The sequence below is a fragment of the Anoplopoma fimbria genome, chromosome 6 (assembly GCF_027596085.1).
Source record: "Anoplopoma fimbria isolate UVic2021 breed Golden Eagle Sablefish chromosome 6, Afim_UVic_2022, whole genome shotgun sequence".
Lineage (NCBI taxonomy): Eukaryota > Metazoa > Chordata > Actinopteri > Perciformes > Anoplopomatidae > Anoplopoma > Anoplopoma fimbria.
Window position 1 is genome coordinate 7,306,966 of NC_072454.1, and position 25,913 is coordinate 7,332,878.

The 25,913-nt window shown below is 40.4% G+C and overlaps 1 protein-coding gene across 6 annotated transcripts in view; it reads left to right on the top strand.

Annotated features, from left to right (window-relative positions):
* Positions 1 to 210: 210 nt before the first annotated feature.
* camk2g2 (calcium/calmodulin-dependent protein kinase (CaM kinase) II gamma 2) overlaps positions 211 to 25,913 on the top strand; it is a 59,782-nt gene continuing 34,079 nt past the window's right edge. For all 6 annotated transcript variants that reach the window (XM_054600307.1, XM_054600302.1, XM_054600301.1 and 3 more), the window contains exons 1-3: positions 211 to 346; positions 1,528 to 1,622; positions 24,217 to 24,276. In XM_054600307.1, coding sequence (XP_054456282.1) covers positions 282 to 346; positions 1,528 to 1,622; positions 24,217 to 24,276 — 220 coding nt within the window. In that variant the 5' untranslated portion in view covers positions 211 to 281. The remainder of the gene's footprint in view (positions 347 to 1,527; positions 1,623 to 24,216; positions 24,277 to 25,913) is intronic.

The following is a 25,913-nucleotide window of genomic DNA, read 5'->3' on the forward strand; positions in this document are numbered from 1 at the left end:
GGCATAGTATTAAATACATAACGCCCACTTTTACAAACAAATTTCCAACACATATATTTCTGCTTTTTTTGTTTTAAACAGAGTGGCCCCTGATCTCAATAGAGGATCTTTGTTACTACAACCAGGCTGCTCTTTCTTCTCTCTCTCTCTCTCTCTCTCTCTCCCCTCCCACTCTCCTGCTCCTCTCTCTCTCTCTCTCTGCCTTCACTCTTCTCGAAACCTGCGCTACTCTGCCACTGTATTTCCCCCCCTCTTCCCCTCTGCACTTCACTTCAATCAACATGGCTACAATTGTAACCTCGACCAGATTCACGGACGAATATCAGCTGTATGAGGAACTCGGAAAGTAAGCCTCCTCCTCCTCCTCCTCCTCCTCTCTTGTTGCATTCACTGTGTTTGTGTGTTTGCATGCATGCATGTTTTATTTCTGCCATTGTTTAGTTCAGTATTGACAAGGCAGGGAGAGGTGCTGTCAAAAAACATGAAAGGGTAGAAGAGGAGATCCACCTCTGCAACAATGCGCTGCAAGCACCTTCATGTTGTATGTGTGTGTAACCCCGAGTGCAGCCGCACCACCTTCTTGTAACCTTTAAAGGTGAGAAGCCTCCGCCAACTTGTTTGTCAATTTATCTGCAGGTAAGCTCGCGTCGAAAAACTCGTTTGCACACACACACACACACACACACACACACACACACACACACACACACACACACACACACACACACACACACACAGTTGACTGGTGGCATCCTCTGCGCGCTCACTCTTCAATCATTCAGCTGTGTTTGTGTGCATTTCTAAGCAGACTGCAGAGGGCTACTGTTTATGTCAAGCCACCCACCATTTTATAAAAAAAAAAAAAAAAAAGAAAGAAGGAAGGAAGACAGACAAGGCTTTGCTGCAAACATGACTGTGTCTCGTTGCACATTGTAGTTTTTGCGCACCACACACACACACACACACACACACACACACACACACACACACACACACACACACACATATATATATATATGCTGCATTCAGGGTTAACGCATAAAAAAAGGACACATATGTTGCAGTGTGTATATCCTGGCTACAAAGCCACTTTGTAAGATGTAATCTGTGTGCGTGAGGCTAATGGAGCTGCTCCGCCTCCTGCAACAGCCGACAGCATGACTTTAAAGGAGGCGTGTGTGCAAAAAAAAAAAAAAAAATATAAAATAAATAAATATGCAGCCAGGCTGTGAAGACACGGTTTAATGTTAATTCTACCTTTTTCAGGAGCTTCTCTCTCCTGTACTCTTACGTTTCTTCCTGGGAGCTAATAACTGGGTCCTTTAACAATAAAACAAACCCACATCTCATGCACAGAATACCAGACTGTATTAAATATTCATGTGACTTCCCCCCCCCTCTCTCTTTAGGTTTATGTGATTCATGGATGCCCTTTTATTCGTGTGTCAAGTTCATTCACTTTCCCCTGCCACACAGAAACAGATGGAGAGTTTAATGAGAGTTTAATTCATTTTTTTTCTGCTCCAGGGGTGCCTTCTCCATCGTCCGCCGATGCGTCAAGAAGTCCACCGGCCAGGAGTATGCTGCTAAAATCATCAACACAAAAAAGCTCTCAGCCAGAGGTGAGTACAGACGGACATCCATCCAGCAGGGCTCGGCGTTACGGTCAAGGAGCGCCATGAGTTCATGCAAACCGTAGCTGCTCAGTGATGTCAGTTCAGCTGCATGTTTTGTTAGTTTTATTTCCTGGAGAGCAGCGGTTCCGGGGCGCTCTTTTCCTATCCCTGTCAGCTGAGGATTCCTTAAGAGCTGGGATTAAGTTGTGCGGTTGAGGTTCAGTAGGGTTTGGCAGCTGTTCTGCAACCATTTTTGGTTTGTGGTGGTTACCGTTTGTCTTTCTCAACAGCTTGACCTTTGCCGAAAATAACCTCAGCTTTAACAGCAGCTTGTAGGATGCGATAGAATAAAGTTCCTGTTTTAATAGTTTTGGTCATGGTTTGGGTCGGCGGTGATAACGCTGTACAGGGGTCATTCCATACGAACTCACCAAGACCTCCCGTGTTGTTAGCTGTGTGTGTTTTTGATTTCCTTCAAACCTTTTTCATGGGACGGTGTAAATATTCTTCGCAGATATAGAAAACATTTAAAGATGTTGTATTAAATCTTCACATGTGGGATTTGGGAACATGGCAACATACCTAAAAAGAAGTCAAACAGAGCCAGAAACAGGATCAGTCAGATGATCAGACCGGTTTTAAACAAACCCCTGGTTGTGACTTCCTGGTTCAACTTTGAACTACTGTGACCTACTTGCCGTACTCGTGAGTGCACATACTTTCCCGTAGATCCGCGTTTGTGCCTCTTGTATTCCAGTCTCAGATGCTTAGATGTGTGACTCAAATGTGATGAAAAAAAACCACACATTTATTGGGATTAAAAATTAGGGATTATCACCATTAGAGCTGTCATTTAAAAAACAATAAAATAAAGTTTGATTGTTTTCAAACGAAAATCGAATTTGCTCACAATAATTCAATCACTATTCATGCAGCCTTTTTTTTAAACTACAACATTAATAGAGTGTTTGAAAACCCTCATCATGCTGGCATGCCTGCTATTTCAGCAGGCATGCCAGCTTCTTCTCAAACATGTGGTCGCATTTGAGTGACAAGTTAACATTACAAGGCAGTTTTGTTTCTTTCACAATGTCAGCCAACAGACATGCAGTGCATTGGAGTTGACTGGATTATCACAAATAAAAAATAAAAAAATTGATCCCACTTTTAAATATTAGTTGGGATTTCTGATAAAGGGGGTCAGACAAACAAACTGACTCATTAACAGTTAGAAATGAAGCAACAAAAATTAGCTGTAATAACCTGGATTTTTCAGTGTGGTCAGTTCAGAATTATGACGTTTGCAGTTTCTGCCAGACTGTGTGTGTGTGTGTGTGTGTGTGTGTGTGTGTGTGTGTGTGTGTGTGTGTGTGTGTGTGTGTGTGTGTGTGTGTGTGTGTGTGTGTGTGTGTGTGTGTGTGTGTGTGTGTGTTCCCTTGCAGCAGTTTAACACATGTTGATTTATCGCCACCTGTGCTTCAGTATTTGTGGCAGCATTGTTGTCATTGTCATTAGTCCGCCTGTTGCTCTGCCTTGTGTGTCATGCCGTTCCTCCTGCCATGTAAAATGAAATCCAAGCGTTTCTGTCTGTTCAATCTCATGGTTGCCGCATGTGTTTGTGTTTGCACATTCATTCTATCAATCCTTCACTTTGTGTCTTCTTGACTCTGTGTGTGAGCATGTTGCAGACTTGGTGTGTGTGTGTGTGTGTGCGTGTGCGTGTGCGTGCAAGCAGCAAGAGGTTGAGTGATGATATGAAGTGCAGATCGGGGGCCGGTTCTGGACTGATCGGGCTGCTTTTCTCCCAGGAGATGCAGGCTGAATTGCTCTGTCTCCCCCCCTCTGCCCTTCTGTTTCTCTTTCACACACACCCACCCATGTCATTTTTTTCTCATTTTTATGTTGTTTTATCCCTCCCCCTTCCTCCCTTCTCTGTAAACAAAAGATTGATTTGAGGAAAGATCTTAAAACCTGTGTGTGTGCGTGTGAGTGTGTGAGAAGGGCTGTGTTGTGCTGGAGCTAGTAACCCGGCAACAGCAGGGGTGAAACTCCTCATCCCATAGGCTGTCTGGCAGAGAGACCGTGTTCTCTGTGTGGGTTTGTGTGGGTGGGTTTGTGTCTGTGTGTGTGTGTGTCTCTGGGTCGTGGTCACAATTATCACACAAACACACAGACGACTGCTCTTTTCTCACTTGAAGCACAGTTGCACACATTTTTCTCGCACCTACTTAGCGGTTCTCACGCTTCACTATGCGTACAAGGCCGGTCACACACACACACACACACACGCACACGCACACACACACACACACACACACACACACACACACACACACACACACACACACACACTAGTCTCTCCTTCAGTGCTCAACGTCCTTAATCAGGGCTGAAATGTGCTGGCTATATGTTTTTATGTGTGTCACTGGGACAGGCACCCTTGTGTCGAAGAATGATTCTGGTTTGTTATAACTCAAGTCTTCTTTTCACATTTGCGGTTATTGTTTATTTAGTAGTTTAGTAGATAATATTGTGCTGACCGAGTTCATTGCTGAGATCTGGCAATAAAACCACATTAAAGAAGAAGTCATACGAGGAAAGAATGACAAGCAGTCGTACAGGTTTTAAACTAGGACTGGGCAATGGTTCAATATGAAAATCTTACAATCGAATCATATTGTGATGAAATTATACTTTCATATCCCTCATACTAACTCCAATGACTCTGAAAATTGGATTATTTTGCACTAAAGTCCTTAATTAAATGAGAAAGTCCCTTCTTTTTCATTTAAGTATTTTATTGTCACAAAAGTGTAAAAAATTAGCCGATTTTATTTATTGAATTACCAGAAAACAACGCTCTAAGGTGATAAATATATCACTATGGAGATATGAAATGATCGATATTGTGTTAGAAGCCTTATTTTAACCAAATTCCCTGTTAAACCAAAAGGATTTGTGGTGGAAAACCCAGGCAAACGGCAAAATTATTACACAAACCATCTGTTTTTGACACTTGGTTCAATTATGACCCACCAAACTTTCCGTGGTTTACATACCTCTATTACGTTTCTTCTTCCCAGTAAGACATCTTTAGCTTCCACATCTCAGCAGTTACTTTAAGGGAATTTTTATCATAACTGATTGAAATGTTGACCAAAAACACACAAAAATAATCCCAAATTTCATAGCCAAGATAACACAAACCTAATCAAAAACCTGTCGTCATCCACAGTAATGGCCTTGTAAAAGATGTTGTCTTCATATTTCAGAGCTGCAGCACACACACACACACACACACACACACACACACACACACACACACACACACACACACACACACACACACACACACACACACACACACACACACACACACACACACTCCTTCTGCTTACATTAACATACATACTGAACATACAGTATATATTGGCTTTGGTTGTTTGATAGCTGGACTACTTTAGAGTATCGCTTGTACTTATGAGGTTAGTGTTCGGTTGTGTGTGTGTGTGTGTATGTGTGCGTAGGTGGGATTAAGCCGTATTCTCTGTTGCTGGGGATGAGTTTAGTGATTACGTCTGGGTCATGTGGCGTTACTTGCGTGCTCCCAGTCGCTCCAGCGGATACTCACACATGCACACGTGGTCTGTCACTTCCACTGACGCTCACACGTTGTGCATCGACACACAGACACAAGTTGTTAAGAAAACACTACATCCAGTAACCGTCGACTATATTTTCTATGATGGAAACGTTTTCTCAAGCCTTGATAGTATTTTATCTTTAAAACCAAAAGTCAAAAAATATTCTTAAAAGAATGTGGAGATCATATTTAAGGGTTATTGACTTCAATGAAAACTTAAAGAATGGGATACAAAACTGTACCGATCATGCATAAGCAAACAGAAGAAGTCCAGAAAACTACCAAAGGTTCACCTTTAAAAAAAAAAATCATATTGCACTTTGATACACAACGCTTTAAGTAATGTACTTCAAGGTTTAGTGTTTTGGCGGTTAATTAACTGATTGTTCTTCATTTTAACAATTCAACATTTTGGGCTCATTTCCTCTGTGACAGAGAGTCAGATGAGAAGATTGACGACTCATATCTGTCTGTTAAATATAAAGATGCAGCCAGTTAGCTTAGCTTAGCATAAAGAAACCAGCACCTCGAAAGTTCACTAATTAACATCTTATATCTTGTTTGTTTAATCTGTACAAAAAACAAAGAGTCAAAATCCCAGTAACCCTTTAACTGGGGGGTTAATTCTTGACCAGTCACAGTGACTTCCTGGCGTCTCTGCTGGTTGTCTGACAAAAAAATAATCTGACGCATAACCCCCCCGCAAAACTGCGAACTGTCGTTTTTATACTTCAAACACCGTCTACTCGGATGTGTAAATGTTCCTGCAGTCCAAGGCTACTCATTCTGAAAGCTGCTGATACTGTAATACTTTATTTCACAAGTGTCTTCAGCATCAGTTTACAGAAGTAGATAATGATAATTATTTTTAGCTCGAGGCAGCAGTGATGGCCTGATAAAAGTCGTGGGAAGCAGAAGTTAAGAGGGGAAGTGTGCTCATACTTTAACTTTAGTGGTGGAGGTCTCACATGCTCCCTGCACACGCTGAAGAAAGGGGGAGATACAAGATGACTCTCCATTTTTGATGAGCCTTGACTTCTGTACATCTTATGCATGAATTGAGGCTTGAATCCAATTTGCGGAAAGATTAAGTACCAGAAGTCAGTGGTTAGATGTTAACATTAAAATAAAAGGAAGTTACGAAGTTTATTTCATATCTCTTTTAAGACAGGATGTTTGTTACAGTAGCTCATCTCACTGTGTTAAAACCAAACCTTGCATATCTTCACGTATATTAGCAAGTCAGCATTTGCTTTTGCACCGTCAGCTTCCATCTGCAGCTTTCCATTTATGAAGCTCACTGTCATCATTACCCCTTTACATCTTCTGCTTTTACTGCATCCGCTGATGATGTTGAAGTTAATCTACTAATACATGTTGTGTTTTAAAAAAAAAAAATATATATATATATAAAATTCAATAAATAAATATATTTGGATTTTAGAGCTCTTTTGCTGAAAAGAGCTGCCTGCTGTGGAGGGAAACAACTTCATGAGAGTGGAAAGAGTGAAACAAAACAGTGAAGTTATGTGTGAACAGCTAACGATGAGCTGAGACTCGCTAGCCAAACCACAATTTTCAATCCACGTGTTAAATCATGGATGTAGGGGTGGGTGGTGCATCGAATATATACTGCAGCTTGTTCTAGTTGGGACGAGTGTGTACTTGAAGTACTTACTTCAATATAAAAGCGCTGTGAAGCTTTACTGTGAATATAAATCACATTCAGTAATTTCTAATGAAATCCCTTTTACAGATGTCACTGCTTTGCATTGCTGCAATGGATCTGGTTCAACTTTTTTTGCTGGACCTTATTGATCAACTTAGTGATCTCATTGAAATGAAGATGTCTGAACACGGCGTCACTTCCTTCACATCTTTCGGACGTTATTCCTTTAAGGGTATGCTCTGCAAGTTTTCCAGGAGGAATGCTACAATTATTAAAAAATGTCTTTATTGGTTAATCTACCAATTATTTGATCAATTAAGCTTCACATTTTTGGTCTTTAAGAGATCATAAAATTTAAAAAAAATGCTGGTATTCAGTATTCTATCACAGACGACAAACCTGTAAATACACTTACTTAAACGATAATCAAGTCATTTCTTCTTAAAATTAACTTTGCCCCTACATTTGACTTTAGTGAAGTTTGCATTCTCAAGCACTGTAAAACAAAAATGCCCAAAACTCTCTGCTTCCAGCTTCTAAAAAATGTGAATATCGCTGCTTTTCTCAGCAGTTAATTGAATATCAGTTAATTGAATTCAGGCACAGAATTGAATGTAGGTCACCCGCCTTTTGGCAGCGCTCAGAGCCCAATACACACTCACTGTAGCCATGCAGTCACGTAGTAAAAGGAAGAAAATAGACTTTGAGTGTAAAAATAAGCCTCTGGTTGCGTTTACCCGTGTATGTTGCACGTGAAACGCGAGCTGTTGCGTTGCCTGTGTGGATAGCCGGATTGGTTAAAATAGGTTCGAATCCCTCAGACGCAGGATAGACGGGACGACTCGAAAACACTAAAACGTTTCCTCTGTAGAATCGCTTTAACCCCCAAGGGAAACGCTGTTGATCAGCGCGATCTATCTCGACGGTGTTTCAAGTTATTTTTAGCTACAATTATGTGTCACGCATTGTGTGGAACTGTGATGGGAGTGTATTTTTAGTTACTCTGTTATTAGGTAAGGCCTTGTGATGTCAGGGGAAGAGAGGGAGGGAGGGAGGGAGGGGGAGAGGCTGGCGGCACTCGTCCCGCTGTTGAATTATTGAGGTGCAAGGCTGCTCTGCTCTCACGGAACACGGACCAGAGCTGAGGAGTGGACACCTGAAAGTCCTTTCTCCATGCTTACTTTCTTTATCTGATGTTCTTTCATGTTTCTCCCTCCGCCACATTTTCCGATCTTACTTTTTGTCTCTTTCTCTCTTTTGCCACCTCTTTCCTCCCTCTTTCTAGTCATCTCCTCCTCTCTGCAATGCCACCACATCGCAGGCCATGCAGGCCATGTGTGTGTGTGTGTGTGTGTGTGTGTGTGTGTGTGTGTGTGTGTGTGTGTGTGTGTGTGTGTGTTCAAGCTTTTGGTTGTCTTCTAGTACACCCGCTGGAGGCTGATTGGCGGAGGGCAGATAAACGTAGCAGAGCAGCGCGGTGAATGTTTCATGGGACCAACTGTGAATATTTGATGAGAGGGAGAGAGTCGTATATGGAAAGAGAAAAGACGTAGATATGGAAAGAGAGAGTGAGACGGTCAGAGTGAGACAGTCAGGGTTATACGCTGCAGAGCGCTGTAGCACTCGAACGGTGTAAGTCTTCCCACAGCATGCAAACCTTCCTCTTTTCTTATCAAGGCTTTGAAACAACACAGTATTGTGCGTGTGTGTGTGTTTTTTTTTTTTTTTTTTTTTTTTTACAGGACTCTCGTCCTATCATATTTATCTTGCCCTCTTTTTCTGTCTTATCTGCTCATCGTTATCCCCCTTGTCCGAAGCATATGGCATCACGAGGAAGCCAACTTGAATAAAAATGTTATTTGGCATTCACTGTAGTGCTGGACAAAGACACAGGGTGCTGATTCTGACTTTATTTGTCACTAGAAAGTGAACCTTCAAGTCAGTATGACTGCAGCAAAACAATTTTAAATGCAAATAAAGATATTAATGGTAAAGGTCTTTACACATCAGATAAAGGACATGGAAATGTGAATGGATTTAGTTGTGATGTAGTTGTGATATGGGTGCAGTAATGGCTACACTTTGCACAGAGTTTTCCTTTTTTTTTTTTTTTTTTTTACAAAGGTGGCAAACTGTAGAAAGTGCGTGTCATGTGCAAACACAGTTTGTGTGTGCACCTTTTAAGGGTGGCTTTTCACACAACATCCCATCAGTTGTGTTCATGAGCCAGCTAAGACTTTTTAGGCCATGCTGGGTTACGGCTTCTTGCTCTCTGCTTCCTGTGATGACTGTTGCATATGAGAAAGAACAAAAACAGAAAGAGGGTGAGAGACAATCTAGAGTGTGAATGAAGGAGTTACCGACGTTGGTGAGAATCTGAATGAAATGTTATTTTATTGATATCACGGCGTCTAAGTTCTAAAGCAGAGATAAACGCATCCACTCCTCCTCACTAACTGAATTTTGAATGAATGCGGCCTAAGGCACGCTTCGTCCTGCTGCGACCTGCCTGCTCATGTGCTCCGGTACGCTAAACGTTGTGATAAATCAACAGTGTTTTGACCTGGGAATGAGAGCGGGCTGAACACCCTGCTTATTGGCTGGGGGCGTCACACCCCCCACGCAGGATCCAAATACTTTTAACTGACACCTAGAAGTGTCCCAAACGAAGAAAATAATAAGAAAAGAGACAATACAGGCAAAATGAAGGCAGGGTCTCTGCAGAAACAGACACAGACACCTAAACACACTTCTAGTGGGTCATAAGTGATGATTGAGAGGGATTATTTCTGTATCAGGCTATACTTAATTATTTAAGAAATTGTTATTATATTATACCTTTTTAACATGTCATTCACCTGTTGCCTCCAAACTTGAGTCCTGCATCGAAACAGTTGCTGATGAAAGGCATGATAGTTGTGGCGTGAAAAAAAAGCGGCCTGCCTTTTTGATTTGAAAACCCCTGTTTCTGTTACAAGAGTAGCAATGTTGCTGTTCTTTAAATGGAGAGGGTTTTTATTGAGATTATTTATTGCAACAGTTGGAAGCAATAAAGTTGGGCAAACACACACGGGAGAAGCTTCCAGCAATAATGTTTGTGATTGTGTGTGTGGGCGTCGTTGTCAGCAGCCTCAAAAATGTACTCTTTCTGTCTCTCGCTTTTCTTTCTACTTCATAAAATCACACTCACACTTAAACAAATGCACTCCTTACTGTGTGAGCTAAAAGATAAAGCTCATCTCTTTTTTTTTTTACTGATTTTTACCCCTAAAGTGGCAGTATTTTTCAAAGGTTACAGCCTCCAAAATATCTGTTGTGTTCTCTTTGGAGTCAACTACTGGATGGCGATAATAATTGCAGGTGTGTTTGGATCTCACTTCCCAGACACCACAGCTTGTGATTCATTTTCCCTGGAAATGTCAACATAGACACCTGGTTCGTAATATTGCAAATGCTAGGGGCTTTCATCAGGAGCCATAGTTAGTCATTTATTTACATGAAAATCTTTGGGGTTATTACTTTAAAGGTGTAGGTAGGTTAAGGATGGTTTCATGGCTGACCTGTGAGGTGCAGTTTAAACAAACTGGAGCGTTTCCACTTTTGGTTGGGTTCATTTGGTCTGGTATGAAAAGTCATATTGAACTCTGGTGTGGAGGAAACAGTCGGACAGAGATCATCTGAAAAGGAGGGTCTCATAAGGATCAGTAAAGTGTATATAGGTAAGGAAGGGAGGAAGGAAGGAAGGAAGGAAGGAAGGAAGGAAGTAGGCAGGTAAGGAGTTTAGTAAGTAAGGAGGTAAGGAAGTAAAAGGTAAAAACATACAAATGCATTTTTTAAACCTAATTTTCCGACAGACTTTTCCATCACTGATCTTTTTTTGTAATCCAGATTTTAACACAGATAAATTCCCAAAATTTTAAACCATAACTTTCTCCAGCTGTGTGTGTGTTTGTGTGTTTGTGTGTATACATGTGTGTATACATGTGTGTCTGCGGCTCTCCAGGCTCTTCAGACGTGCCAGGAGATAATACATTCCTTATCACGCACACACTTTCATGCTGTCAATCAAGCAGCCTGTCTCCATGGTAACAGCTAGCTTACGTGCATCCTATTCTTCACACCTGACAGCCAAGATTGCATAAACTTGGTCCCCACATTCACTAAGTGTCATGTACAATGAATAGCAACATAATGCAGGAGACCTTAAGCCTGATGAAACCCATCCGTAACGCCAGGCTGTCAATCTGTTTTCCAGAAAACGCCTCTCCAAAATCTTTTATTTATTTATTTTTCAGATTTTGATGGTTTTAATCTGACAGTTGCCATTGAAGTCACATCAGGGTGATTTGTGATTATGTGTGGTGTGAGTAGAGTTGGGGAGGGAGGGAGTAAAAACTATCTCTCAAGCCTCTGTCATAAGCTAATCAATACAAATCACTGTTAGCCCGCGTATCCGCATGTGTTGTGTTTTGGATGTGATATCAGTCAGTTTACAGGGGTTGGGCAGTTGCTCTGCATCATGAAAACAAAAAGTTATTTAAAGCCTTTTTATGATCCAGAAGGAGCTGTGGGAGGTCTGATTAATGCCTCAACTGATGCCACTTGAGTCCGCTCTGGTGTATGCGTTAGTTTTAAGTTGGAAAAAATCACCAGTTTTGGAGACGTATCGATCAGTCGGCTGCTAATCGAAAGTTTTCAGCTGATCGGACATGAACAGTGTCCGGCCGATCAGATTCATATTTCCACATTTTTGCCGGTAGTTGTTGAATAATGAAACGTGAGATTGAAGAAAGTGAAATAGGTGCTGTTGAATATGTTAAACCCTTTGAGTATTATGAACAACGTAAAACTAAAACAAATTGAAAATATTCATGTAAAGGGGAGATTTTGAATAATTTCAGCCAGTTATAATTGCCTTTATGTTTCTTTTATTTTGATACTGCCAACGCATACTTTATTGTTATGCGCTACATATTTCTAAAATGCAATTTATTTAATTACATTTATTTGTATAGCCCAGAATCACAAATATAAAGTTGATTAGTTTTATCCTGACAACAGACATTTCTGTCTACAACATCTCCCTTTGCATATCATATTATTTTATTGCTGTATACTATTGACTGTTGTATAATAATATAACCAGAAACACAAACACACATATGCAAGCATATATATGCACAACATGGTATTTGTTCAACGTGGCTTTACACAGGGCCACTATTTACTTAAGAGGAGAATGTTTGACCAGCCACACACACACACACACACAGAATTTTTTCTTTTATGTGTGGCGCCTTGAACATTATGTCCGTCAGTAGTTTCACCTTAACAATTGACACCTGCCTGCTGGCTCCTAGCCAAGTTAACATCGTTTGATAATCCCCGCTGAAAGCTAGCAGCAGCTTGTAGTAGCCCATATATAAATAAATAAAAAACACACACTACTCCAGAGTAAAGTGTGATAACAGCACACACACCTCATTACTTTCACAAAGCGCTGTAAGCCTGCACCGTGTCAAGTCAAGCCCACACAACCATCCTGTGTGTTAAGGCTGATCTTTGCATATCCAACAAACAGTTGTTCCTCAAGCTCCAAAATAAATATCAAACATTGTGGATGCTTGGTCGGAATAATAGAGCAGACCGGGCAATTTTAAAATACTGTAATTATTTGCTTCTGAAAAGGATTAGCTCAGACGGGCTGTTCACTGCTCAGCTGTCAGACATGATCTACGTCAGCTGTCACTCTTTACCCGGCATTACTGGTTGCATTAAATCTGCGTTGTGTACTCTGGATGTGTGTTCATGTGTCGCTTCATGTCTTACCAAAAGGACTGGCAGTCTCAACACACAATGGAGGCCGTTATCCCCTTCTCTCAGGGAAATAACCCTGAGATTAGTGTGTGTGTGTGTGTGTGTGTGTGTGTGTGTGTGTGTGTGTGTGTGTGTGTGTGTGTGTGTGTGTGTGTGTGTGTGTGTGTGTGTGTGTGTGTGTGTGTGTGTGTGTGTGTGTGTGTGTGTGTGTGTGTGTGTGTGTGTGTGTGTGTGTGTGTGTGTGTGTGTGTGTTCTCAGATCTGGTCATTGTCAGGGTTGAAGCATGACTCCCTGGAACAGCCGCTCATCAGTGATTAGTTATCACTAAGCGAGGATCAAGGCCGCTCTCTGACACCACAAGGCCGGGAACCCGCGCAGTGTTATTTATGGGCTGGAACAAAGGTGCCAGTATTCGCCTCCAGGTCTGTTCTCAGGAATCATTTTGGTGTCATCATCACACAGCGTTTGGAGCCAATAGCTTGTCTCAACTGCAAAATGAAAACACAGTAGTGAAAACATTACTGTCATACCTGGAATTCTCCAGAAAAAAAAAAAGCTGTTATTCAAATATGGCCAGCACAAACAAATATTGGTTGGTTATTAATAAAAGCCAAATAAAAAATGTAGGGATGGTGGAAATATCTCTGCTCAAATGGTTCCCATAGTAATGAATTATCATTGCACTCCCTTAAGATTGTTGGACTTAGGATCAAATCGATGCAGCAGAACCAGAGATATATTTTTCATTGCCTGCACTTTCCTCATCAAAATCTGGCATCTGCATTACCCACAATGCAACCCAATTACAGACAGTTCTGTTAAAGATTTTGTGTGTCATTCTAGTAGCAGCTAATGTTGCCTCGTGCCACTAGCCTCAAGCAGAGATAAGGAGCAGGATATAGACGATGGAATTCATTCAGCAATTTGCTTTTTTATTTTTTGTGACTTTTTTTGTACATTCTTTTTTTTCTATCGCTGGAATCAATAAAGCCTTCTGTGGATGATTCACATATAAAGCCTACGGTGATGGGAGCGACTCTACCTTTAGAGGTGCTGGAATGCTGTTAATGTTAAACTTCTGTGCAGGAGATGTTGACTTTCATTGACAGTAGCTTGAGAGTGAACAAAAATTGGAAAAAAAAAGAAACCGAAAGGGAAGAAAATTGTGAATAAATGACAACAATAGAGTTATGTCATATTCACCATTCTTTTGTTCTTGGAATAGGGCTATGGTAATGAACATTACACAGAATTTATCAAGACGAAAGGTAAGCATAGATGAGTTGTTCTGAGTTGTATGAACAACAAATGGCAAATTTAAACAGATCAGCAGGGAAGATTGTAGCTAAATGAAATGGAATAGAGTTCTTAAATAGATGCCTCTGCAAGTATTTGAGAACTTACTTTCCTGCACATTAACCCTGACACAAAAAATGAAACTCTAAAATGAGTCATCAAGCCTTTGAATCAGTTCCGACAAAAGGATGTCTGGCATAAAAATAATAACTTATTCAAAGCGTAGGGAGTTTTGACTCAATGCTTCAAAAATAGCACATATTTAGTGAATGAAATCATTTTTTTAAGAAGTATGTAAGAAACCACAGGTGGCTGCTGTTCACCGCTTGTCACCGTTTTCACTTCCACTAGTGAAAGGACTGTCAAACTCTTGCATACAGGGCGGCTTTTCTGATCCATTATTTTTTAAAAGAGCAGTAAGACTAAGTACATTAGTTTTGGGGTCACTGGACAAAAAACGATGAGATGAGGATTTTCTGAGTTTAGATTGAATGAAAAATGAAGATTACATATGAAAATATTTCTCTTCTTTGGTGGGGCAGTGTGTTTCTGTTAATCCATTTTTTTTTTTTTTTACCTCTCCAGTGAATCTCTTTTCATGTAGTGCCACCAAAAGGTCATAATCTCCACTTGTCCAACACTTTGGGTCACTTAAGGTCACTTCTTAAACAGGAGGCCGTACAATGTCCAATACAATAGGAATTTGATTTAATGAACAAAATTAGAAAAAGGGATGTTGATTAAAGTTTGAAAGAGTTATTGGAATTAACTGTGGCTGTAAAGAAATATGTTTAGGATATTTTCTGTTTTCCCTTAAACAATAAAATACCTTGAAGTTTGGGAATGTTAGTTTGGTTCATTTTGGAGAACCGGCTCCTTCCAGCTTAGTCTTGTGTACTCTAGCATCTGTCTTGATTATCCCATAACAGCTTTGATATATAACCCATGTTTGCTGTTGTGTAGTAAATACTCTGACTGCAACAGCTCCCCAGGAAACACATCATTCATTAAAACGTACAAGAGTGTACAAGAGTGGGTCACAATACTGTTGTTATTGAGAAGCAGTATCTGCTATTACATTTTTTTATTTTTGATTGGCATTTTCAAAGCAAATTTGGGTTTTTTGGGGGTTTAGAGGGTTAATCATATCAGATAAAGAAAGTTGTCAAGAGTCAAGAGGATCAGTCTCCAAATCATGACTTCATATTACAAAGAAACACAAACTGCTCCAACATAATTTTCACGCTACATATAATCTAGTTATTTAGATCAGGTAGGGCTGCATCAAATTATTTTCACAATTATGATTTTGACTGTTTATTTGATTGTAATGTCAATCAAAATGTATTAATTAACAATTGGAAAGAAATAATTGGCTAAAACCAAATTATGTTTGGTATTTTTTATTGATTATGAATTTCTAAGATTGGCAATTCATTTTTCTGTTGATTGACTCATCGATCTGCCCTTCTATTAATTTCGCAACATCGGCTATTTGTATTTCTCTTAATGTCTGTGGATGTTCTCTCTCTGGTTGTTGTGTGAACGAGTTACAGCAGCCTTTCAGGCAAATGTCAGGATCCCCAAAATAACCTCTTTCCATCGCGATACCTTCCTCCTCCTGGTGAGTGCTACTGTTACTGCTGCCTTCTTCACATGGTGTTAAACTCCCCCAGCTTTTGGGATCATAAAGAAGAGTCCATACCCCCCCCCCCCCCCCCCCCCACCCCCTCTGCTATCTCCCCCCAGGAGGAAGTTTAAATGAAGAGAAGCTGTCGTTACATTTGTTATCCTGTTGGATAACGCAGCTAATTAAACGCTTTGGGGGTTCTGGCAAGCAACCTAATGTCATTGGTCTCTCCCAGCAGGTCAGCTAAGGTCAGATTAAGCTTAATTTAATTGCTCAATTTAACACACACACACAGTAAACCACACACACCGACTGAAGACATGCAGAACAGAGAACTTTATAAGGATACACAGTCACTTTGTGATTTGGTTGACACAAACGTATACAAACACACAGACAGACTCATGCATTGTTTGTTTTTTTCATCCTAAATTTGAGAACAGAAAAGCATGAAAGAACATCGACTGAGCAAGTCCTGTTCTCATAATCACAAGTTAAACTCTTCAAAATGTAAAAACGCGCAACTTGTGTTCAGAGTGAAATGTGAAACGACTGGGAGCAGCCACGAGGTCAGAACAAATTAAACTGGGGTGACAATGTTTTGCAGACGGAGCATTGAGGGGAGATTTTGCAGTGGAAATTAAAAAGTAATTTTCCACAGCTGTGCAAAGCTGTTATAAAGCAAAGGTCAGGACAGACTCATTAAAAAAATAAAAAATAAATGAAGGCGCTTTGAATTCTGCATCACTGTAGGCTGTAAACCCAAAAATCATCAGGAAAAGCAGGTTCATCTAAACACACCGGTATGTTGCCAGGTGAGAATATGCTGCAGTTGGCTGCCTCTCATCGGTAACCCTCTGAGCACAAGGGATATTCAGGATCAGGGGAGAGAGAGAGAGAGAGAGAGAGAGAGAGAGAGAGAGAGATGGAAACTGGAAGCTTTTGAGCTTGTTAGCATGCTGATGTTAGCATTTTTCTCAAAGCAGCTCAGTGCCTAAATACAGCCTCACAGAGCTGCTAGCATGGCTGTAGACTCTTGTCTTGTTTCTTTTTTTTTCCTGACTCGGGGGTCCAGTAGAGCAGAACTGGTGTCTGTCTCTGTCTAATTAGCATACTGCAGAGCACACGGATAAAAATAAATAAAAAAAGTGTCTGGTTGGGGGTTGGAAAAGGTGAAGGGGTTCTTGAGGATTTGGGTGCATGTTCTGACTGACTATAAATAGTTGAATAATGGTAGAGCATAAAAGAAGTATCAGCTCACTACTGTGCTGTTGTTTAATGGTGTTATATTTCGGGGATTTCAGAATCGGGATATAATCAACTCCAGCTTTCTCGTTATCACCTTCTCCTCGTCGTATTTACATCATTACGCTGCTGGCTTTGAGCCTCAGCGTTGTGGCCCACTGACACCAGACTGACCTCTCACAGCGACGGGGCGTCTGACTTGTTGATGGAGAAAGCTGAGACAGGAACGGAGATGATCAGTGTCAGAAACCCAGCCTCCGCCTTTCTGGTTTCTCTGTACACCTCCACCTGTCAGTCTTTCTATGTGCCTCTGTCTCTCACTTTCTTACTCATTGTGCCTCTCTCTGCTTGGTGATGCAGGGCGGTCCAGGTCAGTGTGATTCAGGGCTGTAAGCCGGAGGAGGATTGGATCTATTTATAGGCTTGTCTGCTCTCTGGGCCACACTGACCCGAAGTCAGTCTGTTTCTGTCAGTCTGTCAGTCATTTATCTCATATCCGTTGGTTTTCCTTTCATCCTACTATACCCTCAGATAGGAAGACATAACCCTCCACTGTTTAACAAGCATACCTCCAATTCTCTTGCTAGATGCTCACACATGCGCACACACACACACACACACACACACACACACACACACACACACACACACACACACACACACAGTTTCAATTCATCATCATTATCATCAAAAATGTTAAAATGTTAAAGCTTTGTTCAGAAACACACCCAGTTTCATTAAATGAACTTGTTTCTGAGAAGTTATTTTGTGTGTGTGTGTGTGTGTGTGTGTGTGTGCGTGTGCGTGTGCGTGCACACAGGAAGGAAACAAAGCTGAGAGACATGCTTTTAGTTTTCATTGACCTGTCTGGAAAGTCACTAAAGGCTTCAAATGGAATCACTAGGTTATCTAATGGCTTTGATCGAAAGAAAAACACGTGTGCAACAACAACATCACACACACACACACACACACACACACCACAAATGGATGCATTTCAGTGGCTGTTACAGCCACTGAAAGTGTGAAAATATGGAAAAAAAACACCAGACATTTTTAAAAAGTATTAAAAAAAACACACCTTCAACTATTGGGTAGGTGGTTGTCTGGCTGATTCATTTCTGCTTCGTAAATAATTATTTTGTCAATGTCCGGTTTGTTTTCATCTGAAACCACACTAATGTTGAACCAGATATTGCCATGTAGTCTAGATGACATAATATGATATATTATAATATAACATTATATGATGTATCTCAGAACTGACTGAGAAGGGAACTCGGTAACATGGGGCAAGATATCGTGGACTGTATTGTCGAGTCAGCTGTAAGTTGTAGGCGACTACTTTGGAATGTAAGCAGCTGTTGCATGAGTGGCTTCATGGTGAGGTTCTTTCAAATGGAGAAGCTGCTCGCTCTCTCTCTCTCTCTCTCTGTGTGTGTGTGTGTGTGTGTGTGTGTGTGTGTGTGTGTGTGTGTGTCGTGTCTAGTGTCTAATCAGCGAGTCATCATGCTAATATCCTGCTATGCTTACGGTGCAGGTTGCCAGGTTGGCACCAATCAGCAGATGGAGAATGGTACATGCCAACTGAGGTCTTTTGTTGACTCTGCTCGTTCTCCAGCAATCCTTAAGGAGAGAGGACTTTGACGTGGTGCAGACTGACACCCTGACTATTTAAAAGCTGCTGGTGGCAGTTATAACCTGTGTGCAGCTACTACTTATACAACCCAGTGGTTTGTCATTGCCAAGTTATGAAATCTTTTACATTTCCTTGGAAATTCTCGGTGTATGTTCTTTGATATTTTGTGGAAAGAATATCTGATTGACAGGTAGTTTGTTGCAACTTGAAGGAGAGGCAGGACACGTGTTGATACCTGCATGAACGCCAAATTAATCTGCAGCAGAGCACAATGACACAACAGTGGCTGTGGTTAGACTTGTTTTCAATGCAACTTTTGTGATTGGATGAGCTAGATTGGAACTCGGCCGTGTCCGCATGTGTGACCATGTATTTAGGTCTAGCAGCCGTGCCCACTCTTTGTTGACACATGCAACTATGCAACCTGCATAAACTGTGAATTGAAAAGTTTAATTTCATATAAATTCCTCCCTGCAGTAAAAGTAGACTCGTTTTTTATTGAGGAATAGCCGCTCACCAAGCTCCCCTTTTTCTGTGATAAACAAATGTTATTTTAAATTCTTCACAATAAAAGTCTCCCTTATTTAAAGGCTTTTATTTTGAAACAGCAAAATTAGCAGAATTGACCGTTAATGCGTCCTTGAACGATCGGATGACAAAAGTAGCAATGAAAAAAAACAAGTGTAACCCCGGCCCATGACCACGAGATATAGAAAAATAACAATGTCAGAGATATTTTTGCCTGTTTCTGTGTTTGTTTGTTTGTTTGTTTACTATCTCTGTACTGAGTTAGTTGGTATTTAGTGTAAAGAAGTATCTTTGTCTTTCCCTGAATCAGAATCAGTTTTATTGGGCAGGTATGTGTATAAATACCACAAATTCGACTCTGGTTATTTTTGTTCTCATTGTACATACACTAAATAGAAGTATAAAGCTAAAATCAAGGGAAACTAAAAAAAATAAAGCTATTATTTGCAAATCAGTAGGTGAAATAATATAAATATATATTTATATATTAATAAACAATGCAACAAGCAACACCAGTTTCTGTAATGTGTAAACAATAATACTGTTGTACAATGTTGCAGAGTGAAAATATGCTGGAATACATTTAATATATGCAGGCAGAAGTTAATTGCTGTACGTGGGTGGAGGAGTTATGGATCATTCAAGCAGTGGATCTGGGCTGAAACACTTCATCCATCCATCCATCCATCCATCCAGTGCTCCAGTCGTTTCAGAGCTTCTAGAGATGATGGATAAATGAAAATGTTGTGCCACGCCGTCGCCCATCACTCACTCCAATTGGGCTGAGTGCTATGTGTTGTGCTTTACGGAGCAGACAATATGATGTCACCACATCTCTCTGGAAAGCTGTAAAAGGGGTGGGTGTGTGTGGGTGGGGGCGATGAATGCAGGCCATGATGTTGGCTGCTTCACTATCTACTTCAAATCCTAGAAAGATAAAAAAGTTAACAAGGAACTTGCACACCATTTTGTATTTACCAGTGTAGCCCATCACACTGATAACATCATTTAATATGAGATAAAATGAGTTTAGTATTAAAATGATTCAACTGTTTTCCCTTTGTACTGTTAACTGCTCACCTCTGTTTCAGCCAAACACAATATGTAGCCACACGACTTATAGCTTTTTGTCCAATCTACACTCAGTTGCCAGTTTGTTAGGTACACAAAACTAACGCAGCCTAACACAATTGCAACAGTGCTGCAATAAAAGCTGCCATCGTGAAGGTTATAACTTAAGTTATTGTTGAAACTGTTCTAGTGAGTTGTTGATTCAACCCTAAGATGATTTTGGACATTGTAGTTTGTGGTTTTGTTGAATTTTATGGCATCACAAGAAGAGGTGTTTTTGTTTTTTAGCCTACCTGAATTTATATAAATAGGGTGTGTGTTGTCAGATGTAAAAGATTTAAAACAAATCCAACAAGACTAGGTTGAGACCACGTTTATGGCCCCTGGACCGTGCATTGTCAATGTGTTCAGTTGTGGCATAAATGTTACAGGGATAGTCAGCAATAGTGTCTAAAATGTAAAATCCTGGATATTAAATGTTTAGCTGAATTTTCTGTAGTGGTGGCAGTATTATTTGCAATAACAACCGAGTATGTATTGAGGAAGTGAGTCAGATTATTGAGCTCAGTCTTCAAACCCGTGTTATTCACTGTAGGCCCCCGGACCAAAGGAATCCTCAGTCCACTAAAACACATATGATTTTGTTGACTAATTGACAAATCTGTTAAACTGAGTTTCTCCACAAAGAATCACACAAAAGCCTCACTTTGAATCTTGTATTAACCACAGATTTGCTATAGATTTAGCAATATCAGTTCAGGGCTGTATGTATCGGTTGTATGTGATGTGTAGGTTCGATTGTCAACTCGCCCTTTGCGCTAACTTTAAAGAATAACATATTTTTGTATAACAAAGAGTAGAATGCTATATTTAACAGAGTTACCTTCTGTATTAGACACTGATCAGCTTCTGCTAAGCTGCAGTCAAATTTATTTTATTTTCTATACAATTTGTCCCTTTTTGAAGCCTGTCCTTGTTCTCTCCTCTTTCTAGTGAAACTCCTCAGTCATTTCTAGTGTCTCTAAGCGTCCGCCTGCCAAGACTGTCTGCTATCAAAAGCATAATAAAGCCGTCATCTCAGGCCAGCACTGAAAGATAATACTATTTTTGCAGGCCGATCCAACTTCTAAGAATACATGCAGCCAAAATAGCCCATTATGGCTCTGAGAAGAAGGTTGTGGAATGTCTGCAGAATGCTTTGATTTCTCGTCCTCTGAACACACGGGTCAGAATAAAGCTTGTGTGTGTGTGTGTGTGTGTGTGTATGAGGTCTAAAAGAAGAAAGCATGGACATTTCATTGAACAGGATAGGCCTCCACATGTCTGTTTACAGAGGCATGCAGGATAAAAGCTGCAGCTGACTGGCTTAGCCCTGTGGGTCAGAGGTTTGGGGTCAAACTTGGGATAGCGTGTTGTTGCCTCCCTGTGTTCTCCTGCAGGAGCTTGTTGGTGGTGAAGGATTAAATAGGAAATCAATGCACAAACCTTTATGCCGCCATTGATTTTATGAGCTAATTGGCATCTCCTCTCATTGACGGAGTCTCTCACTGCTTCTAAAAACACCCTTGAAAATGTAACACAACAGAACAGCATAAATTACGATTTAGGATACACATAACAACAGCTATTTGCTTGTAATGCTAGCTGTCCACATCGACTATACCATGAATACATAGTAATAATTGTATATCTCTTCCTCATTATAGCCAGTAGTCATGTTAGAGACACAAGTGTAATTTAATTTTCATACATTTTGAATGCCTTGTATGCACATAAGAAACGCAGATTACATATTTATATAGTTTAACATTTTTCACTGCCTCTAAGGGCCCCTCAGTGTTTGCTGCGAAGGAAGCAATTATATCCTATGCTGGTGTTTTTGCAGCCAGTCAGGGGGGTTTGAACAAAGTGATTCCTTCTTTAACTTCTTCACCTCCACACTATTAGCTGGTTTCATTGATTAGTTATTGATTAGTTTCCTCTACAGCGGTGTCTTAGTATGCAATCTTTGGTTTTGACCACAACTACTGCTTACTGTATACCTGTGTGATTATTAAATACCATGTCTTGAATGCCATTTGCATTAAACGTTGTGTTCTACACTTTATCTTGCCAGCTCTCCTAATCCATCACCAACAACTACTCCAGTTTGCTGACTCACCAGGGTTAAAGTTGCTCAACTCACATTTTTTTCTCTTGACAAGTTTTAACAAGAAACATCTTGTTTCCGAAAAGATAAGACCGTTATTAAAATGCTTGTAACTCTTGACACATTGTGGCGTTTCATTGCTGCTTTCCAACATAGATGGCGTTTGTGTCATCTTACAATTTAGTTAGTCACTTCTGAGTCATTTGAACATGTGGTGTCTATCTTTTCGGACTATAGAAATCTAACAATTTATAAAAAAAAAGGATTGATGGAGGATAGAGGAGCAAATAATCAGCAGATTACTTTGTATTAAAAATGACCACAGAGTCGCAGTTTTAAACATGGTATTACCATTGTGAATTGAAACAAAAATACTTTGATAGGTTTAGGCAACAAAACTACTTGGTAGTTTCAGGGAAAGGTCATGGTTTGGGTTACATTTCTTACTTAATTAACATACGTAAATTAAGGAAGTCACTTAGGTTAACAAAAGTCCAATGTGTTGACTTCTGGTTTCACTACGGGACATTAACAATGGTCTCCTGGGTGAAAGTCATGTTTGTTTGATGCATCCATCCAACCCCCTGACTTTGTCGCTCTACTACATCACGGGACTTTCCTCCCGTAATAATTACTATGGCAACTACAGGTCCAAACCTAACAATGTTGAATCTCCCTGCAGTGATCCAGCTAACCAATAGATGATACTGAGCTAGGAAGTTAGGAAGTAGAGGAAATCTATGCTCCTGATGACAACCGACCATTTAATGGGCTGATAACATTTAAAGCGAGTGGAATGTCCGGTGCCTTTCCTGCTCTTTCACACACGCACACACACACACACACACACACACACACAACAAAAAATCAAACACACACAGGCGTTTGAACCCACATAGGAAGCTCCATCTGTCCCATGAGTCCAGCAGGTGGTGGATGGCAGGATTGTCCAGTATGAACTTGACCTCTGACACCCTGCAACAGGAAATGTAGTCCACTGTACCTATCTACTGTATCTTTCCTAGAACCAATCTGCCAGTTCTAAACATGCAGCTGCACACACACACAACTACACATAACCACACACACACAATCACACGCAAACATCCTCCCGTCGCCATTAGAATCATTATCTGGACGCTGATTATATTAAGGGCGGACCCACAAGACTAATTCCACTAAGTGCAAAAAGCTTGTGCTAGAGGTTTTGTGTGTGTGTATGTTTGTGTGTGTGTGTGATTGTGTGTTTGTATGTGTGTGTGTGTACAGTCTGTCCACTTGTGCAAACGAATATTAGTTGACAGCCACTGTTTTTGGCCTTTTAGCTTGTCTGTTTCGCTGTGTCTCTTACCTTGTTGACATCTTGTCTCCACTGTCCCCTCCAGCTCAAGTTGATTTGATGTTGGGTCGCAAAATGGCAGGTTAAGAGGAAAACTATTGTTCTGAGTGGAGTAGTAGGAGCAGAAGAGGTTTGAGAGAAAGGGAATTATGTGTGCGTTTATGTGCGGCACAGCTCAAAGAAAATGTTTAATCAATTCACGAAGTCGCCATGCGGGCGTTTCTGAAGTCATCCAAACAAGATCAAGTTTTAATGGTTGCAAAAACACATTATTTATTATTTATCAGCTCTGCATCTGTTAAAAGGTTATGAAGAAGAATGTTTCCAGAATGCCATGTTGCAAAAGTGCTACTAAAGAACATGAACTGCCGTCAGATTTAGTGAATGTTATGCAGCCCTTGTTGTCGTGTACATTTATGTTGGCTTTTTATTCTTCTGTGTTCACTCTCAATGGGTTTTCAAGAAGTTTTTTTTTCTCTCATATGCTTAGGTCACTTACAACAAGTGCGTGTTTTTCTTCCTGATACAGAAATTGCGTCCTCACCGGTTCCTCTCTATCTTTTCTGTCCTCAGATCACCAGAAACTGGATCGAGAGGCAAGGATCTGTCGTCTGCTAAAACATCCAAACATAGGTGAGTCATTTTCGAGCGCCAAGTGGATTAGTGGAGTGGCTTTGTTAAATCATTAAAAAAAAAAAAAAAGCCAGTGCAAAAAGTATTATTATTTTTCCTTTTTCCTCTGACCTTGATAAAACCCGATATGAAGAAAAGTATTGACCCTTAATTGTTGCCACAAACTGGGCTTGCACATTAGATGAAGTTGACATTCCCTCTCTAGAGAGGTGTAAGTCCCTGTTCCTCTTATGATCCTAATAGACTAATCTGGGATCATGGAGGTTTAGCGCTGCATAAAACGTACTGTCAACACCAACCAAAGATTTAAAGCACGGGTAAATCCATTGTATTTCTCCATGGTTTACGGTTGTGGTATTCGAGACCCCAAACAGAAGCAATTTTCTGTCACTGTCTTCTGGAACATGTCATCAGCAAAAAAACATGTTCAAACGCATTTCTCACAAAATTAGGAAAAGCCATAAAGTACCTAAAACAATGTTAAGAATGTTTTGTGAGCCTGGGGTCTCCAGTTCCAGTAGTGGCTGTGACACACAGTTCATGAAGGCTATCAAGCTACTTTGAAACCATTAACGTCTGATTACCACAATTTACGTCAAAACTCTCACTCCCTCCCCTCTGAGTCATAACTCTGTCAAATCTGGAAACACTAACATGATACACATATTTATAGATCAGTTTGACTAACACTTTCCCAGGGTATTATTATTATGTGGCCATCATGAAGAAACATGCAGAAATCTGCAAGAAATCATTGAAGAAAAGACTCTATTTATAACTCCAGAACTTTAGCCTAAGAATCATCATGTTTAAAGTTTTCTTCAGTATCAACATTATCAGATGATTGTAGGCTGTACGTCAATTGGTACATCGGAAATAGGAACTTCTAATAGCTATTTCGGCTACTTTACTTAGATTATCAAGTACACACTAGGCTGTTTATGTCTTTGTACATCCGTGTTAAGTTTAAGATTTCAAACATCATAATTGGATTTAATAAATATATCTAACACTTAAGTTTCATGACATCTTTTACTACTAAAAGTGTGTGTGTGTGTGTGTGTGTGTGTGTGTGTGTGTGTGTGTGTGTGTGTGTGTGTGTGTGTGTGTGTGTGTGTGTGTGTGTGTGTGTGTGTGTGTGTGTGTGTGTGTGTGTGTGTGTGTGTAATCTGGACAAAAGGCAGTGGCACTTGAGAAACGAGGGAAATGGCAAAGTGTCTTTGTGGCTGAACTGCCAAGTGTCTTATCTTACAGTTCACACGCACACATGTGCAGGGTATGATAACAGCATAATAGGTATTCATTCTTTCCCTCTTTCTCCTTCGTCCCACCTGACTCCTGCATCGTCATCGTCCTATTCTGCCTTTCTTTTCCTCCCTCAGCTGCTCTTTTCTTATCTTATTCTCAAGGGGAGGGCATGTCAAGTTTTCTTTTCTCTAAATGTGAGAAGCAAGAAGAGGGTAATATCCAACATTTTCAGGCCTAATTTAAAGCTCTCGAGTGCCTTCACCCAGGATTTGAATCTACCTTTGAGGTGACTCGAGAGCTGCCGGTAAAAAAAAAACCAGCTAATGGTTAAAGTCGTCTTTGTTGGCAGCAGCTCCTCCTGTGTGAAGAAAAAAAGAAGCTTTCACCCC